General features: G+C 42.1%; 3 protein-coding genes and 1 long non-coding RNA gene across 5 annotated transcripts; 2 read left to right on the top strand and 2 right to left on the bottom strand.

The window, feature by feature from the left end:
* Nucleotides 1-1,119: 1,119 nt before the first annotated feature.
* Nucleotides 1,120-3,707, bottom strand: LOC119033609. Its single transcript, XR_005079322.1, has 2 exons — nt 3,569-3,707; nt 1,120-1,682 (listed from the first exon to the last, which is right to left on the bottom strand). It is a non-coding gene; the product is annotated as an uncharacterized LOC119033609 (long non-coding RNA).
* Nucleotides 1,602-7,712, top strand: rab34a (RAB34, member RAS oncogene family a). Of its 2 annotated transcripts, none has more exons than XM_037123880.1 (11): nt 1,602-1,738; nt 3,574-3,680; nt 3,763-3,854; nt 3,952-4,017; nt 5,076-5,177; nt 5,259-5,323; nt 5,432-5,483; nt 5,569-5,650; nt 6,598-6,688; nt 6,938-7,045; nt 7,139-7,712. In XM_037123880.1, the coding sequence occupies exons 2-11, from the start codon at nt 3,606-3,608 to the stop codon at nt 7,204-7,206; spliced, it is 801 nt and encodes a 266-aa protein (XP_036979775.1). In that variant the 5' UTR covers nt 1,602-1,738; nt 3,574-3,605; the 3' UTR covers nt 7,207-7,712. The 2 variants fall into 2 exon arrangements, with proteins under 2 accessions (XP_036979775.1, XP_036979767.1); XM_037123872.1 differs by having other exon boundaries at nt 3,949-4,017.
* On the bottom strand, nt 7,517-14,551 carry zgc:174895 (uncharacterized protein LOC100126024 homolog). The gene is made up of 6 exons (XM_037123919.1): nt 14,462-14,551; nt 10,386-10,562; nt 10,191-10,284; nt 9,746-9,892; nt 8,448-8,543; nt 7,517-8,369 (listed from the first exon to the last, which is right to left on the bottom strand). The coding sequence occupies exons 1-6, from the start codon at nt 14,471-14,473 to the stop codon at nt 8,227-8,229; spliced, it is 669 nt and encodes a 222-aa protein (XP_036979814.1). The 5' UTR covers nt 14,474-14,551; the 3' UTR covers nt 7,517-8,226.
* A 305-nt stretch (nt 14,552-14,856) lies between these two features.
* proca1 (protein interacting with cyclin A1) lies at nt 14,857-18,646 on the top strand. Its single transcript, XM_037123863.1, has 4 exons — nt 14,857-15,538; nt 15,618-15,750; nt 16,541-16,675; nt 16,784-18,646. Exons 1-4 carry the CDS (start codon nt 15,040-15,042, stop codon nt 18,438-18,440), a joined length of 2,424 nt encoding a protein of 807 aa, XP_036979758.1. The 5' UTR covers nt 14,857-15,039; the 3' UTR covers nt 18,441-18,646.
* Nucleotides 18,647-18,959: the final 313 nt, after the last annotated feature.

Here is an 18,959-nt window from a genome sequence, read left to right as displayed (position 1 = left end):
GGGCTGTTAGTGTGTGTTTTTGTAGTGATTTTTTCATGTGTTCTTCCTCTGTTTAAAATTCAAAAAGTAGAAAAGTAGAAATACAGCAATGTTAAAACATTCCATTACTAGTAGAAGTCCTGCAATCAAATTCCTGCCTGAATAAGAGAGGCATTTAATATAAACACAATAGGTGTTTGATTTTGTCCTGTTGATCGACATTAAGTTTCAGTTTTGGCCCTCCAAGGTAAGAAGTTTGGGCACTGAGGGGTCATGAGATGATTGACCGGAGAGGAAGGAATGACAACAAAGTTCGGTTACACATATTTTGAATACATTTTCTGACTTTTATTTAGTCTTTGCGTCAAAGGTTGGGAGTTTAAAGTTTAAATCAGCTCAGAGAGCTGAAGTCACGACTGGTCTGGTTTTCTCCATGGGACATATTTCAGAAAACTTTGAATGGAGAGAGACAAATAATTTCTTGATCCTGTTTTGAATTGAGTCATAAATTTTCAGACATTTGAGAAAGTCTCAGTTTGTCATAAAACTAAAGAAATATCAGACTGTGAAACAAACACTGTATGTGTTGGTCATGACACAGGAAACAAACAGGATTAAAATAAAAATCCTAAAAGATTTCTATTACCAGAAGCTAACATTAGACATGGACCGGACTAACCCAGATTCATGGAGCCTCATGACTGAGCAAAAACTCCTTTAATGTATAGAAACTTTAACAGGTACATCCAGTCATAGATGTGAGTGTTTTACTCATCTGAGAAAATGTTCTTAAACAGCAAATATAATGTCGAAGACCACCTGTGATATTACATTTCCACTAGATTTCTCCAAAAACTGAACATAATAAAGTTTGTAAAAGCAGAGTCTATGGTTATAGTTGTGTCGTTGTATTGCACTTAAAAGAGCTCACAGATTGTCCTTTAATCTTCAACACTGCAGTGTGTTTTACAAGATTTAAACATCTTAACCTAAAAGGCAGTGGACACAGATTTATTGTGTTTTATAACCAGTCAGAGATCAGCCAGCAGAGGCCTGGAGCGCCCTCTACAGGCCATTTATTGAACAAACAGGAAGCAATTAAAAAAAAAACACACAAACACAAAAAAGGTACAGTATTTCATTTTTCCCCCAGTTTAATGCACAAATAATGACACATTCATTAAATACCCGTGAAAAGCGTGAACATATGAGTCACATCTTGCAGAAATGATTGTGTTATGTAGAAGGAAAAGACACTTATTTTCATATTTTAATGACATATTTCTCTCTTTTGTATCTCAGTCTCACATTTACTCTTTACTCCTGCTTTACAAACAAAGAAAAATAAGGAAGAAAAAAAGTTTAATAGAGAATATGAATAAGTACATGAATAAATAAGTTGTTTGCATACATGGACTGGTTGTTTTTATTCCCTGTCGTTCCTCATTTCCTCCAGCAGGGGACCCAGCAGAGAGAATGTGGGAGGACAGTCAGACTGAAGGGGGGAGAAAGAAAAATCCGGAGGTCTGAGTCAGCAGCGGCTCCTCCAGTCTGCTGCTCCCCCCTCAACTCAACTTCCGTGGATCGGCCTCAAGCTCGGATCTCCACAAACGCCACACTTTTAAAAACACCTTCAGACACTCAGCCTGGATGGGTTTAAATCACAGCGAGGAGTTTGTGTTTCAGGAGGACAAACCGCGCCGCTGCAGGGGAGAGAGAGGAGAGACAGAGAGGAGTTGAGGAGCAGCAGCCTGGCTCGGTGAGGTTTCTCCTCTCGCTCAAGTTTCTCGCCGCTTTTTAAAACTTCTCTGTGCTCATGTGTGTTTGTTTCTTCCTCTACATGCGCCTCCACCGACATGTGAGGGTTGGTTTTGAATGGGGGAACTGAGTTTGTTTTTTGTTGTTGTTGTTTTTTTTTTAAAGTAGCCTGGTTTAATTTTGATGGCAGACGAGCCTCTTTGATGAACAATAGGATTAAAACAGATCCGCAGTGAGCAGATCGGCTCTGAGCACTGTGATAACTCTGACTACAGTCGTGTGCTCGGACCCTGTGCGGTCATGGAGCTACACAATGGACATCTCATGTTTGTCTCTCATGACAGTGATGTTTGTCTTGGCTCTGCGCCTTCACCCAGCAGATATAATAGCCTGTGTGCTGTGAGTGACAGGAGGCTGTGTGTGTGTGTGTGTGTGTGTGTGTGTGTGTGTGTGTGTGTGTGTGTCTGGTTGCTGAGGAAGTGAAGCCGAGGAGGACGAGCAAGTTTAACCCACATTTATATAGAAACTAATAGTTTGTTTGACTTTAAAAAGTAGTTTGACGAGTTTATTTGTGCTGTTTGGAGCAATTATTCAAAATACAAGTGAGTGAACAATCTCAGTGTAGTTGATTGACATTAAATTTTAACATGTGTTGCCAAAGCACAGTTAAAATTATGTCTTATATATAATCTTTCTCATCATTTATGTATGTGTATGGATGCATGACAAAAGGAGCAGTGCAGAGAATAAGTAGCAACTAAATACGGTTTGCTTTTTGTTTTGTTCTTTCCTTGTGGTAACTACACACGTTGCTCCTTTCAAAGTGAGGTTATCTGTCAAACTTTGGGAATTAGGTCAATTTCTTTAAAATATTTGTGTAAATTTGTCTCCCTCTCAGACGGTTTATAGGCCGACAACATACATTGAACCTTATTATTACTACTATTCTAAAAAGGCAATAAACAGCTCTGCGCAATTGTTGTTGTTTTTTTTCAATAATTTGATATCAGACACTAACATGGTGAAACTTTTGCACACCTTGGGGTCGACAGGTGTGTAGGAGAAGACCAGAGGCCAAAAAAATCAGGAAAACGACTCCCACACACTCTTGACAACAACGTTATGGTACTCTGGTTACCTTGGTAACCTGCTGACGGTCTGAGTACCGAAACGTTTAAAATCAACTTTATTGCACATGAAGTGGACAGTGTGCGGGAGTCTTTTTCCTGATATCAGACACTTGAAAGTTTTAGTCAAGTTATTCAGTTATATTCAGTTCTTGTCAGTGGTAACTTCTCATGTTCCAGTAACACACAGTGTCTCCGTAATGACTGAACTGTGTCTGGTTGCTGTTCTCAAAATATGTGGATTTGCTTCTTTTATGTCTTTGCAAATTTTATATGTTTGGATTTTAGACTGTCAGATGGACAAATTGTTATTATTTGAAGTGATAAATAATGTCAGGGTTAGTTGGAGTTCCTTTACTTGTTCTCCAAAAACTAAAGATACACAATTTACAATTCTATATGTATCATTATACAAAACAGAGAATAGCACTCAAAGTTTGTTTTTGCTTGAAGAAATTTCTGAAACAGTTGATTATCAAAATAATTGTGACATTACTTTTCTGTTGATTAACTAACTGTTGACTTGCATCTCTACATTTATTTCCTTTTCATGTTGGATGAAATTTCATTCAAAGCTCCAGTTAACATCTTTTAGTTTTTGCAATAGGAAAAAATGAGCACCAGGCCTGCAGATTTAGGCATAATAATTATTTGAAAACAACTTTCAGGCATCAGATTGTTGAGGTTTGATGTCCGTATCTCACCACAGGTCGCTCAGCTGAACATTTACACTGAAGCTTCATGTCTGTGCGAGTTCCAGCCATGAGTGTTCTTCCTCCTGTCCGACGGGACCGCGTCATCGCTCAGCTCCCTCAGGTAAAGTCACACCGTGCTGTCATAGCCTTATAGCTGTCTTATCTATTACCAGCCTCACACGTCCTTCTTTCTTCTCCTGCAGTATTTCAGGAAAGAGGCGGCTCAGCACACTAAAGAGGATTTCAACAATAAAGTGAAGACGGCCTGCCAGGAGCAGCGGACCGGCACTGTGGGGTGAGAACAGGAAGCCAGACGAGCCCGGAGCTGCTGTTTGTTGTGCTGCTTATTTACTGGTTGCTTCATCGTCTTCTTCTTTTGTTCCCCTCAGCAGATTTAAGATCTCTAAGGTCATTGTTGTGGGTGACCTGGCTGTGGGGAAAACTTGTCTGATTAATAGGTAAGCTCCAACACAGTCGCTTAATGTTTGAACACAGCCTGAGGCGAAGTTAAAGAAAGAGCTCAGAGAACATCGACCTCCTGCAGCGAAGTGTAGACATGTTAAATCTGGATTCAGATTTACATTAGGTTGCATACAGTAATCAAGTACCGTACTGTATTTGACCTGTACGCTAAAACAAAAGCATATTAAAACCAGTAAAACCTGTAAAATGGAGGCAATGATTAATAAAAATGTATTTAATATAACAAGATTTTGTAGAATATGGAACTCAGCTGTAAATGTAACTATCCAACAATAATTAAACTAGATAAAATGTGCTCCATCTGCACCAAATTGAAAATTAGAAAATCATTGGATACTTGTGACAAAGCTTTTTATCATTCACAAGTAGAAAGGTGCTTATGTGTAGACGGGAAAACCATTTTTTTTTTTTGCTTCTCTCCTTTGTTTGGCAGGCTTCTGATGTTTCTTTTTTTCCTCATTCTTATGTTAAAGGTTATATCACCACCTGTTGTTTTTGCATGTGCTTGACAGGCTGCATTTGCATTTTCACACCACTCTGTATGCGTGGACGAGGCCTAAAAATCCTTAGTTAACTTACAATCCTTTTAACTTTTATTTAGGGTTCACTGAGCAATGCACTATTTCTAAGGAACACCTGGATCACATTCACACCTGGAAGCTGCTCAGTACAACAACAGTTCATTAACTCCACTCACAAGTGTTCCTCTCTAACCTTTAGGCCACTGCTGCTTTAACCAGATTAAAATGTCTAAACATTCAGAAGGCAGCGTATTTCTCCACCAGTGTCACTGTTACTCTGAATAATACACTCCCCAAGAAATAATCCCTAAAATACTGCATGTTTTTCTGTAATTTGGGTGAACCAACCCAAAAATTGCTAGTTTCTAAGATATCTCTCACACAAGTTGTCTCAAAAATAAAGTCTTTTTTATTTAGGTAGTTACTGACGAGCAGGTACAGCCCTGGATACAGTGATGTACATCGTACCTGTCTATTTCCTGCATTTTCTAAAGAAACTTTTATGTTTTCAGATTTTGCAAAGATGCTTTTGATAAGAACTACAAGGCAACGATCGGTGTGGATTTCGAGATGGAGCGGTTCGAGGTGCTCGGAGTTCCCTTCAGCCTGCAGTTGTAAGTCTTAATCATTTATACGTGAAACAAAGGCGGTGGACTGATGTGATGGCGCTCATCATCAGTCTCTCTGTGCTATAGGTGGGACACTGCGGGACAAGAGAGGTTCAAGTGCATTGCCTCTACGTACTACAGAGGAGCCCAGGGTGAGAGATCTGTGTGTTTTACAGCAGAAAACCACAAAGAAAGGTACTAAAGTTCCTCTTTCTGTGGAGTGAGTACAGTTAAAGTTAAATATTTTCTCTTCTTCCCAGTTGTGATCATCGCCTTTGATGTAACTGATGTTGCCTCTTTGGGCCACGTGAGGTAAGCTTGCTTCTCATGAACGTTGCGATTTCCAGTTTGAGTCCCGGCTGTCAAACTTATTAGAGTCGTCTCTTTGCCTCTGCAGGCAGTGGCTGGAAGACGCCTTGAAAGAGAACGACCCCACCGCCGTTCAGCTGTTCCTCGTCGGCACAAAGAAAGACCTGAGCGTACGTCTTCACGCTGTTTAAAGAGGACATGCCTGTGAACGTTTCTGTGTCTTTGTTACCGGAGTCAAATGTCAGCTGTTTGGGTCAGTGCCAGCTGCACAAAGCGTTCATGTGCTGGGTCAGACCTCAGGAATGTAGTTTCCCCGTCTTTCTGTAGACTCCAGTCCAGCTCAGAGAGCGATGAAAGGATGGACATGCAGACATTTCTAAGGCGTTAGTAACTGTAGTTAATCAGTGATGAAAGTCAGAAGCAGATTTGTTTGCTGGTGCTACCAGGATACTTCTTGTTATTTTAGGAAATTTGTCTTTTTTCTCGAATAACGTGAAATATTTCTCTTCTTTAGCTCCCAAGAGTGTTTTGTTATAATTGGTTAACAAGTCTTTTTGGACTTTTCTCATTCTAAATTCCAATAAGTAACAATTTAAAAGGATACTTTTCCAAAAACACAAAAGGATCATTTCCCAGAGCCGAGCAGACATCATCATGTCTTGTTGCTGGCGTCCAAAACCCAAAAATATTCGATTTATGTTGATATAAAACGGAGAGAAGCAGCAAGTTCTCACACTGAGGAGAAGCTGGAACTGGGATATGTTTGGAATTTTTGCTAAAAAAAAAATTGGTTATTAAAGGAGCATTCTGTAGTTTTTGGGGAGAAAGTATAATAAGAAGAGAAAGAGCTTCATAGACTGATTTATTTATGCATAAATAAACAAACTCTGTGCATTTCCATGACTGAATAAACAAGCTGATCTTAATGAACAACACAATTTCATACTGTTTGTTTATATGTGGCGGACCCTGCCACCAACAGTGTTCTGTTGGTTTATTATAAATCTCAAGATACAATGTGACACTTATAATTAGTTGACCGCGTGTAGCGATGCCTTTTGTGTTCAACTGGATAACATAAGTATGTCTGACTTGTCTCCTCTGGTCTCTCTGACAGTCTCCTGCTCAGTATTCTCAGATCGAGCAAGACGCCATCAAACTAGCACAGGAGATCAGTGCAGAGTATTGGGCCGTGTCCTCGCTGACAGGTGAGTGTTCAGAGTTAAATACAGGAAAATGGCCACTAAACCCGATACTGACAGAGGGGCTGTTTGAAATGTATGAGTTTGAGGGAGGTGGGGGGCAGAAAAGCAGAGGGCTTATGTCACATTTGGTGTTTGTTTTTTTTTCTTTCATAATTCAAGCAGAGGATCAGAAGCTACATCCAACATCTGCTGTCAGTTAATTTTTCATTTTCACTCAGTCCCTCACTGATCTTCGTCTCTTCCCTGCCGCAGGAGAAAACGTGAAAGAGTTTTTCTTCCGAGTTGCGTCGTTGGCATTCGAGACCAACGTTCTTGCCGAGCTGGAGAAAAGTGGATCGAGGCAGATCGGTGACGTCGTCAGTGAGTCTCCGAACAAACCTCTCTGTAATCATACAATTTATAACATCTCATTGGTTACATTGTTTAACACCCAACTGATCTTTTTTGTTTCAGGAATTAACAGCACTTCAAACAATCTGTACGCTTCGTCGAAGAAGAAACAGCCCAGCTGCTGTCAGTGAGGACGGAGGCAGGAGCTTAAAGTGGAGGAAAAGTCTGAGGCTGCTCTCCGGCTCATGGGAGGGATTCTCTGTGGTCAGAGCCGAAGGAGGGACGCTGGAGTTTGACTTCCTGAAATGCTTGATTTCAGTTTTTCCTGGCCTAGCAAGAGTTTTCCTCTGTGGGATGTGGATACTTGTGGTTCGAGCTCGTCTGGAGTTGCCTGGTGACACAGCAATTACACATAGAAATGACTCCTCTGGTACTGCAGAGATGCCAAAGTATGACTGACGATGTTTTTAACATGATGCGTGTGTGGTGTGTGTGTGTGTGTGTGTGTGTGTGTGTGTGTGTGTGTGTGTGTGTGTGTGTGTGTGTGTGTGTGTGTGTGTGTGTGTGTGTGTGTGTGTGTGTGTGTGTGTGTTTACTTTACTTAGTGGCTTGAGTCAAATATTCCGTCTTGCTGCTGTAGTTCTGATTCTTCTTCACAATACTACTCAATAAAAATCTGCTGTTTTTATATCGTAGGTCCAAGGTTTTGCACCTTTTTTTTTTATGAGAAGACGTTTTATGCAGTAAATCATAAAGGAGAGATCTGAGGGAAGTGGTGAATGTTTTCTGATCTTGGTAATCATCTCATGACCCCTGGGATTTATCTTGTGACCCTCGTGTGGGGCCCCGACCTCCAGTTTGGGAACCATATCTTCAGTGTTTGCTTCCTGGGTACTTTGTGACTGAAGCTGTCTCGTCATTCTTATGTATAAGTGGAAAGTGTGTATGAATATTTTATCCTTTATTTTCTACATTCTAAAATGTACCATGATATGTTTTACACACAATAAAAATAATAAAGAAAAATTAGTGTTTCTGAAAATAACACGCATTTATTTATTGAAAATGATTTTTTCATGAATTAAACTGTAAAATACAAAATGTCTATGCAGATAAAACTATTTGTTGACTATCTCAGCTTTAGAAAATAACACTATTTCTCTTTTTTTCCTGAAGGTGCACAAAAAATGTTTTCTCTTTCTTTTCCTTCTTTAGTTGTTGAAGTCATTGAAGGATTCCAGATACTTGTTGTCGATCTGGCTCTGCATCTCTTCGGGGATGCAGTGAGAGAATTTATAATTTTCTTTAATCCACTTTCCTCCTTCGGTGTTCTCGATGGCCACAGCTGCGACGCCTGCAGGAAAACAGAGTAACGTTCACATTGACATGTCGAGCACCATTGAATTATTGGTCTGTAACCATCTTGACTGACCCACAACAGTGGCGCCCAGACTCTCCACCAGCCGGATGGCGGCCTTCATGGTGCCTCCAGTCTCTATCCATTGGTCCACTAACAGCACCCTCGTACCTGCAGGACGGAAGACACGTCGTCATGTCAGGTCACATTTGAAAATCTCTACATGCTCACACCAAATCATTTAATCTTTTCTAATTATAATTTGAGTTGTTTTATGTGTCTTATGCACGAGACGCAATGTTAAGGACACAAAAATACAGATTTACAAATGTAAATAAAAATTCAAGAAATTATCAAATTTAAATCTAACATTAAAATCTCTACAGTTATCAAACGTACATTTAATGCTTTGAAATCATTTTTAACCATGTGTCAGACACATTTTTCTTTTTTTCCTGTTAAAGAAAGATTTGATAAATGAAATGAGATAAAACGTTTGGGATGATTAAGACCTCAGAAACTCAAATTTACGACTCTTTAATGACTTTAAAGGCCTGATAATAATTTCCTGTGGCCACCATATTGTATGTGATAGGACGTCGAAGATCTTTCTCCAAAACTTCGAGAAACATCTACTGGATGTTTGCTCCACACATTAACACTAGAGGTCGCCCTGCTGCAGGGAATAAAGTGACAGACAGCGACGAAACTTGTGGTTTGAATCCTGAGCTGCAGGTTTTGTTCAGGGTTGATTTGAGAGCTGCGAGAGTCGTTTAATCAGCTAGTCGATCGACAGAAGCAGCAAATATCAGTAAAAAAGCAAATCAGTTAAACGTTTTATTCATTTGTTCAAGCAAATTTTCTTTTTGCTGTTTCTGAAGATCTGATGCTTTTCTTTGTCGTATATCAGGGCTGCCCAAAGTGAGGCCCGTGGGCCAAATGTGGCCCCCATGAGGTTCCGATGTGGCCTGGATAGATTTTTTTTAATGTTGTAAACTGGAATATAAAAATATAAATCACTGTTTATGTAGTTACTTTTATTATTCATTTATTGTTTATATAAATTGGTCTTGAAGCCTATGAAGCACATAACGCCAGCCAATTAAGGGAACTTCAGATCTGAGTGCTAGTTTTGCATCATAACAACACAGAACAATATGTGTCTGGCCTGTTTTGGCCTTTGGCTCAATGTTAAGTCTGAGTTTTGGCCTTCAAGGGGAAAATGTTTGGGCATTGCTGATCTAAGTGATCACTGACTGAGCCTAAGGTTTGCTTTTTGCAGGGAGATGACAGGAGGGACCTTGTGGTGTCTTCACAAGAGAAATAACTGACTCTGTTAAAGTGTTGAAAATAAAAAAAAAAAGAAGATTAACCTGGTCGCAGCACATCCAGTCTTACTTCCATAGTCTTTTCTCTGCCTGTGTAGTCGCTGTAGTCTTGGGTTTGGGTTGCGACACACAGGTGTCCTGCTTTTCGGACAGCCAGGAAACCTTTTCCCAGTGTGGTGGCAACAGATGCGCCTGAAACAAAACATCAAACATCCAGTGACACTGACAAAATCTCACAGTCATCATCACCAGCGTCATCCAGTTTGAACTGGATGAATGAATGCTAGCAAAATGTCATACCAAGAGCCACAAGCCAGAGTTTAGATGAGCCAAAATATCTAAATTTAGTATGTTATGCAGCGGGGTTATGTTTCCTGACCAGCGCTCTGGTAGGAACTGCCTCTGAAAATAACGTTAGTGAGAGAATCACCCAGAGTGATCGGTCTACACCGACCATTTGTGCTGAAAATAAATTGGTTTGTTTTCTCACCAAGAATGAATCCCATTGCATCTATCCCGGCAACCAGGTCAATGGTGTCATCATGGAATGGACTGAGAAGGTCTTGGACGCAGTCTGCAAGAGCCTGAAACAAGAGCAAAGACGAGTGCATGCACCACTGCATACAAAACACACACAGCTTGTGTTTTTCTGCTATGAACCAACCATTTCTTTTTCACAGCATACCTGTGAGTTGCAGTAGAGTCTGGACGGGTCCAGCCAGGCAAACGCTGGACCTTTTATGTTGGGCGCCATCAGAGACAGATACCATCCTTTGTGTCTGTCTGCAGGGTTGCTGAACACGTCCATTTGCCAGGCAAAACTTGTGCTTTTAGAGGGAGAAACTTGGGGGAGTAAGTTGGACTGTGAATGAGAGAGAGAGAGAAAGAGAGAGTCGCACATATCAGGTTCTGGAAGGGTGAATGGTGGGTGGGACGTGGCTGGACGTTGTTGCTTATTTTATCTGCAGTTGTTATGGGATTTCCAACTTAAAACCAACACGACTGACGATTCCACGACCAGTCTCAAACACACTCCGATCAAGCTCCTCATGACTCAAAGCTTAGATTATGCATTTTCTGAAAAGGAGTTAAGTCCACCGATGTTTTCATCTTTGTTCACTGCTGTTTTTATCATCCAGAACCTTCTGGTTCAAATCCTGCACACTTCACATCACTGCCCGCTGTCGTCCAAGTCAAGCACACCACAGAGTCTTAATTCCTTGAATACATTTTCTTGCATTCCAGGAACTCATTACTTCCCATTCACGTCACGACGCCATAAGAATGTACAGAGAATTTGCAGAGTTTTGAAGGAAAAGTTCACCCAAAAAAGAAACATTTTGTCATTATTACTACCAGCAGATGGTGCTTTAGCTAAGTGCAGTAAAGATTTCAGCTTAAGAGACTGATTACACCAGATGAGCGGTATAGAGCCATTACATTTTTAAAACATTTTTTTTATCTGCTTCAGTTGTTTAGGAGAGTCCTGCAACACTGTTTTGCTGTGAAGCTCCAGAAATGTTTTGTGGACAACGAAAATGGTAAATGGCATTGTAAAATATTTGTGGTTTGCAGTAAGTGGGTATAAGCAGAGCAGCAGAGTGGTCCTTTAAACAGTGCAGCGTTCATCGTCAAGAGTGGTGTTGTATGAACTACGGACATGTGCGTATAAATTTAGGTTGTGTGCATGTATAAAAGCAAACCACACGAAGGCTTTTTGCGCCCTCAACCAGAGCATGTCATGTTGATGTTAAAGGCGTCCACCTGCAAGTGCTACTTTACCTCATGACCATAACGACATAGAGAGGACAGAGGACAGTCTTTGGTGAGTGCTGAGGTCAGTGAGAGTTGACCTGAATTCACACACAAGGTTTAAAGTTTTATTCACATGAAGAAAAGTTACACAAAATTGCGCATGGCTCTGAGTTTAAACATTATTGGAAACATTAGGATAATGTCAGTACACAACACAAAAAATTACAATAAGTCCATTTGGATTTTGCGCAACAAACTCTCAGGTGATGAAACTTAGATCTTCAAGGTGCAGCCCGAGTATCAACACTGGACCGGAGAAGCTGCGGCTGGTGATCGTCTGAAAATTCCTCAGGTTGTTTTTCTAAAAGCTGCTCTGAGCGGTGGTCTTTAAGGTTTTGCCTTCAGGTGTTTAGAATCAGCAGAGGATCGGTGTCTAAATAAGCTCAGGTTGCAATTCTTGTTCACCGCTGGAGCAATAAAATCCGTCATCTGGCTGTATTCACAGTGTATTTCCCAGTTCTCAGACTGGAGAGGTCATTTCAGTTGTTAAATAAACTGAGCTGAAATTACAGCCCAGTTTTGTGCAACAGAGTTCAAGCTGAGTGTTTCAACCTTCCTCCCTACAGTAACTGCACTTTCCCACGCTTTTGTCTTGAACCACATGAACTTACGGTGCGTCTGACACATGAATGCTTGGATGCACGCAGACGTATCACCAGAGCTGATGAAGTAAGTTCTGTATTTAAGAGCAATTTGAAGTACAACTTAATTACACGGAAAACTCATAGGAGATTTTAAAGAGACATGTTGTTAAAGGGGCTCTGTCAGAATTCTGTGTTGTGCTTAAAACCAGTTGATTTGCTCCATTTTGAAACTAACATTAGCGACATAAGTGGAGCGGTGAGGAGCCCTCGAGAACGTCACATCCTTTGGACTGTCGCTGTCGCAAATCGTTGTAGAGGTGACCGAGAGAGACGGGGAAGGTCTAATTTTTTACATCACGTAACAATCGGCTCACCAATGACCAATTAAAAAGTGATTAATACATGTAGATTGGTACAAATTGTTACAGAGAGCCTCTTAGGTCTTACATCAACGAGTCGGGTTGTTAAAATGAGCTCTGCTGTGACTCCGCCTTACTTTCCTGAGCAGTTGACCTTAACTGTTCCCAGGTGACCTCGTGGCTGGTGGCAGACAAATCACGAACTGAATAAACTGACCTTTTTCCTGTGTTGTCATTACTTGCGACTCAGAGGGAAACAGAAATGATCGAGTTCTCTTTTCAAAAGTGGTGCAAACAACTTGTAAAACGCTAGAGGAAAAAGATGTCTGTCGCCACTTTACAAAGTATTTGCATTTTTACAGAAAAGAAAAAAAGATTTGATGCTTCTTCCACTGCTGCAAATCACTGTTGAGTTTTATCTATTGGTCACTATAATGAAACCCCCTTTTCCTCCATAATGTTGATGTGGTGCCACCTATCTCGGCATAATGCAACCAAAACTATCTGAAAATATTTATCTATCATTTTTTTCAATGATTTTGGTGCATTGACCCCCTTATTTTTGTATTTTTAACACTCAGGCCAGCTCTGACAGAGGAACACATTTTACTCAATGCATGTTCAATATATCTTCTTCGACCACAATGAATAGAACCAAATGTTATATTGATGTTTGAAGAATCATTCTGCATCTGTAAACTCTGTCACTCGGACAGTGACTCATCAGCTCCTCCGGGGGTCACTGTTCTGCAGCTGACCTGTCTGCGGATGAGAGCAGATGAAAAGGATTCTTTCCCACTGGGAATCTATAAAAGTACACATATTTCATCAAGTGCCACCTCTCTGTGAGCTGACTCCATCTCTTTCCTGGTGAACAGCAGGATGATTAGCTTCAATTTGCTCCAAATCCCTCCTGCAGTGGGTGACCACCTTGATTCATGAGAAACTTCTTTTTCTTTTTTTTTTTTTCTCTTTCTCTCCCACCCTCAAGATTTGGTCGAATGTTGCCTCTGGTGATTTTACATCATTTCTCTCCGCCTTCCAACAATCCGATTTCAGTGCCTTGAGTAGGCTGGATCCCCGCCTCTAGAGCTCCCTGTAAGACCAGCCATGTGACAAAACATGGGCTGATTAGAAACCCAACCTGACAAGAGGTTTTTCTCTTCTTTGGGAATGCTCACTTGTTCACAGATGCAGAGGCTTTGCGGTGCTTAGGGCGAGTCCATGTAGGTCAGAAAGGCACTGATCAGACACAGATTCACAAAAGGTTTCCTGTTTGAATCGATGATATGAAGTGCAGCAACACTGCAGCTGCAGATAACATTAATGATTGAATGAATGGATGTTTTTGTGTGTGTGTCCTGCACATATGTCCAGTGTGCATGATTTTACAGGACTGGAATATATTTCATACAAATTCCACAAATAAAGAAACAAAAATTTAGGCCAAAAAATGTCCTCAATCAATTTCCAGACGTTCCGATCTGCAACAAAACTCAAATCACTGGAAAAAAGTGGAAAATGTAAGTACAGGAAAAATAAAAGCTCTCAACTGTGCATCTTAAGATCTTTGATGCACTAGATGTCTCTTCTTAAATCTTAAATCATAATTCTTTTGAGTGTTAATTACGTTCTTGTGAAATTCCTCCACATTATAGAGATGAAAATATAACTGGAGGTATCTGACTTACAGGGAATCATTGTTTATTCATGTGATATATAATAGACCCCAAGGACAGATTATCACATTTTAACATTACGGAATCTCATAAGCGAATTTGAGTTTTTAGTGAAAAACAACCAAGAAAAGATGGAAAGGGGTTTTACAATTGCGAAAACTACGAAAGACAATGTGAAGCACTTATTTTGAAATAATTCGGCCCCATGTTCCCACACTGTCTATCGATCCCCCATTTTTTTTTTTTTTTTTTTTTTTTTTTTTTTAGCAGGTCTGAATCAAACTATTCGCCCAGTCAGTGGGGTTTGCGTGCGACAGCACCAACCTTTCTCCACATTCCACAATGAAGAGTTTTGTCCCTGCATTGTGATTTAGGTCATCACCAATTCAGTGGCTGTTTTGTGGCACTTGAAAGATGTCCAATCTCCTGGGTTGGTACAATCACCCCATGCCTGTTACCATGGAAAGCGGGCCGAGCTGGAACCTCCTCCATGCGTGTTCCCAAAGTAAATCTCCACTTTCTGGGCGCTGAGCTGAGCTGAGGGGGTTGGGAGGTAACTCGCGGTCATTTCTCTCTGCATTGAAGGATGCTGGAGGTTCATTCGCCACACACCCACAAATTAACCCTCTCCTCTCCTCCCCACGAGGTTACATACCGGTGGGTAATTTCTACTCTCAGTGTTTCAGCGCTGTGTCACCATGTAACATGTAATGATACTTTACCGAGGCTGGAAATCTAAAGAGGTTAATCCAGCTGACTCCTCCCAGCGCTGCCGTCCACCGTATTAATAATCACACCACTTGAGCTTCGCCTTAAAAGTGGGAGGGCTGCTCGAGAGCGCCGGAAAACCCCGAGGAGCTGTCTCCGATACGCGTGGTGCTGAAAGTGCCACTCGCCGCATCATGTGGTCGGTCATCTTTGTATTTCTGTCTTACCTGGACAGAAACTTCGTCAAGGGCGACTTTCTGAGCCGCGCTCTGGACGCAGAGAAGGAGAGCAAAGAGATGTTCTCCATGCTCAACGGCACCTTTTGCGCAAAGATGTCCACCGTCAGGGAGAGTTTCCTCTACCAGGTATCGGACGGAGCCGAAGCGGTGCTCTCCGTCGTCAGCCCCGCCGGGAAGCTGGTCAACTGCTCGGTCATCGTGAACCAGATGCAGGTGAAATCCTTCATGCACGAGTGCAGGCTGGGGCTGAAGGAGCGGAGAGCCGGGCGCCAGCTGGAGACGCGCTTTACGCGCATGGATGAAGCCAAAGAGATGTGCCGGGAGTTTAAAGAGCGGTCGGAGAGAGAGGACAGCGGCGACTCTGGGGTTTTAAAACGAGCAAAGAGGGGCTTCACGTATCCCGGGACCCTGTGGTGTGGAGCTGGAAACATGGCTGATAATTACAACCAGCTGGGTAGGTTGTATGACTAAGATACTTTACGCAAATTAGGCGAATTGTGTGCCAGATATCTAGTGTGACCTCCATGTTGCAGGAGAATTTGCAAACACCGACAGCTGCTGCCGGACCCACGACCACTGCCCCCATGTCATCCACGCCTTCTCCTCCAAGTACGGCTACACCAACTTCAAGTGGCACTCCATCTGCAGCTGTGACTGTGATAATACGTGAGTTAAAGCTGTATTATGTTGGTGCACTCTCACATTAATCAATTACTGTTTACTCCTTTAATGACCAGATGAGAAGTAGGTGTAGTGTAAGTGGAACAATGAACACAGTCAGTGTTGTTAAGGAGAGATATATTAGTGCAGCACGATCAGCATAAAACAAACAGCATCAGAGCAGTGAACAGTGAAAAAGCTATTTAGTCCCTCTGACTTTCTGAAACTCAAAAATGAGGGAATATTTTGAATTTTTGCATTTTGCACCATCAACATTTTGACTTTTAAAAAGGTCACATTTCACATTTTCAGTCTCAACTTGTCAAATTCCGACACTCTGGGGCCCCAAAGTGTCGGGATTTGACTCAGTTCCTCAAGTTGAGACTCAAAAATCAACTTTTCCTACAAAAAGGAAATTCGAAAAAGCATAGTATATTAAAAAAGTGATTGTCATAGCATCAGAATCCACTCAAGACTAAATGAGATAAAGCTTTTAAGTCATTTTGATGAATGTTAGCATTCAAATACTCTTACCAGATCACTTTCCCCCCAATAATAAGACTGCATTGAGCAGAGGTCTCAATGTAATAGAATAATCTTAACTTTGTGACATTTTGAAATTCCCTGGCACTGTAGGCACAATGTGTGACATCCCTGGATATATGTCTTGTGTATTTATAGAGAGCAATAAGTCAAACACAGCAGATATTCATGTTGCACTCTTTTTGCATTTGAGTCATTCCTGAAAGAGACGACTGAAAAACTAGACTGATGTTTTCTCTGACGCTCTCTGCAGGTTGAGAGCTTGTCTGAGGAAAGTCAACGACACGTCTTCCAGGGTCGTCGGTCAGGCGTTCTTCAACGTCATTGGCGTGCCTTGCTTCGACATCGTGTATGAAGAGCAGTGTGCAGAGCGTCACTGGTATGGCGTGTAAGTATCAGTGTGCTCTGTTGTAAAACTGTAGATTTGCGACATACGTAGCTGCGATACTCTCTGAAAGCCCCACACACAACCCCTCCTCCGCTTGCTCTTTCACAGGTGTAAACGATACGAGAAACTTCCCATCGCTGTGCTGAGAGACGCTGTCCCGTATGACTTTGGCGGTATTGATGTCATTGATAAGCTGCCGCTGCCTTCCTCCAAGAAAAGCGAAGAAGAAGGAGCAGCAGAGGGAACGGCACAATCCACGGTGTCAGGCCCCGAAGAGCCTTCGCTCACGAACGTCGTCACCGCTGCTGAGGACTTCATCAAGGTCCTCGCTACTGTCTCCACCTCCCAGAGCTCCACCACCGACTCTGAAAAGGGCGAGACGCAAAGCTCAGAGAAGAAGAAGAGGAAGAAGAAGAAGAAAGTCACCAAAAAGCAGAAAGGGAAGGGAAAGGGAAGAAAGAGAAAGCAGAAAGCAGAGGCAGGTGTTAAAGCGGACGAAGGAGCTGCAATTTCGACGTCTGGCAGCAAAGCAGAAGAAGCAAACGCTCTGAGTAACTTCATCAGCGACTCGCACAAACGCGACCAGTCGAGTAGAGACCCGAACAGAGTCGCCGACACCGAATATGAGCTTGGAGGAAAAGATGAGGCCTCTAACGAAGTCATGAAAGATGAGCCAGCGATGGACAAGGAGGCCGTTTCCATCGCGTCTCCTACGACAGTCCAGAAGAAACCAGCAGAGTCCGTGCAGGAGATGACTGTTTCTACATCAACCAGCACAACAACTACTGGTCCACAAAAAGCAAAAACCAAAAGGCTAAAAAAGGGGGGGAAGAAGAAGAAAAGCACGACACCTGCTCTTCCCTCTCATGAAGAGCTAGTATTGACCACAACTGACACTTCTGTCCCCGCCATCGTTACAGAAACCCCAGCCGCACAGCCCGAGCAACAAAGCACTGAAAGGCGACCTCTCGTCAGCACTGCCAGGGCACCCATTGTAATCCCCAAAGTCAAAAGAAACAGGTCAAAGGAGCGAGGAGAAGGAGAGGGGAGGAAAAAAAGGAAGAAAGACAGCTCAGCTTCTCCCTTTGTGGTTGCTCCTCAGGAAAATTCCACTGCAGACAATCTGAAAGTGATCCCTCCCACCGGGGCTCCCACCGTACCATCGGTGCACACCACAGCACGGCAGCTTTCACACAGGCTGGACATTCACGGAGGGAAGCCGATCGTCCAAGTTTCGTCTCGAAACTCTTCCTTTAGCGTTATGAGAAGGCAGAAGTCACAAGCGAGAGGACTGAGGAGCAGGAGGAGGAACATATTTTCGCCTCTTTCGAACAGCCCTGAGCTTCCTGTTCTTCCAACTCCGGAGACGAGCGTAGAACTGAACCCTGCGACCACTGCTGCGATCAACAGGCCCACAGTAACAGAGACTCACAGTGAATGGAGGCTTTTTACCACCATCACTGCCGCCCCTTCTATCATTACTAAAAGACACAGGCAGACCATCAGACAGCAGAGAAAGCAAAGAAAGAAAGCCGTAGCTGCTGCCCTCAGCCAGGGCTTTCTTACCCTCACACAGACTGAACAAACACCCATGACATTTACAACCTCACCGTCCAAAGTCGCCACTACTGAAGAGCTCAAGACCTCCGTGACCACCTCAGTCGCTCCCGTCATGAGTCCAATGCAGCTATCTATTGAGAGAGTGAGAGCTCATTTTAGCCGGAAGAAGAGGAGGAAAGCAATAATGTCTAGCAGACAACAGTGAGCCAAGTGGTGCCAGCATAGCTACAAACAAAAAGAGAGCAACTTAGCTGGCTAGGCTAGCTTCTGTCAATCACATAACGTAATCTTTTCTGGCTCAGCATTTAAAATCACAGAAAATGGACAGAAGTCACATTTGATTGTAACGTGAGAATCATATTTTGTAATACTGTGTTCTGCATGTCTATAATAAAACAAATTCTGAATGATTGTGAACGTATCTGCTTCTTCATGTCAGCAATACAACAAACTAAAGTAATATCCTCACATTTGAAAAAAAAAAAAAAAATACAGACCAAGACAACGCTCTGTATTTTCTTGCAAAGAGAGTTGGACGAGAAAAAAATGATACTAGCAGTCACAGATGCAGCCTATGGTAAATATGAAACTAGCACCAGCAGCCATTCACATTAAATGACACTTTACACTTTGTACACTAGCACAAAGTCGACAGTTATATTCAACATGTTAATTAGTGAGCTTTAGAAGTTCTGGTTGGTAGATTTTGTTACCTTCAGACCGA

The sequence above is a fragment of the Acanthopagrus latus genome, chromosome 2 (assembly GCF_904848185.1).
Source record: "Acanthopagrus latus isolate v.2019 chromosome 2, fAcaLat1.1, whole genome shotgun sequence".
In the NCBI taxonomy this organism is placed as follows: domain Eukaryota; kingdom Metazoa; phylum Chordata; class Actinopteri; order Spariformes; family Sparidae; genus Acanthopagrus; species Acanthopagrus latus.
The sequence above is the reverse complement of the archived record's forward strand: the minus strand, read 5'-3'. Positions and strand labels throughout refer to the sequence as shown.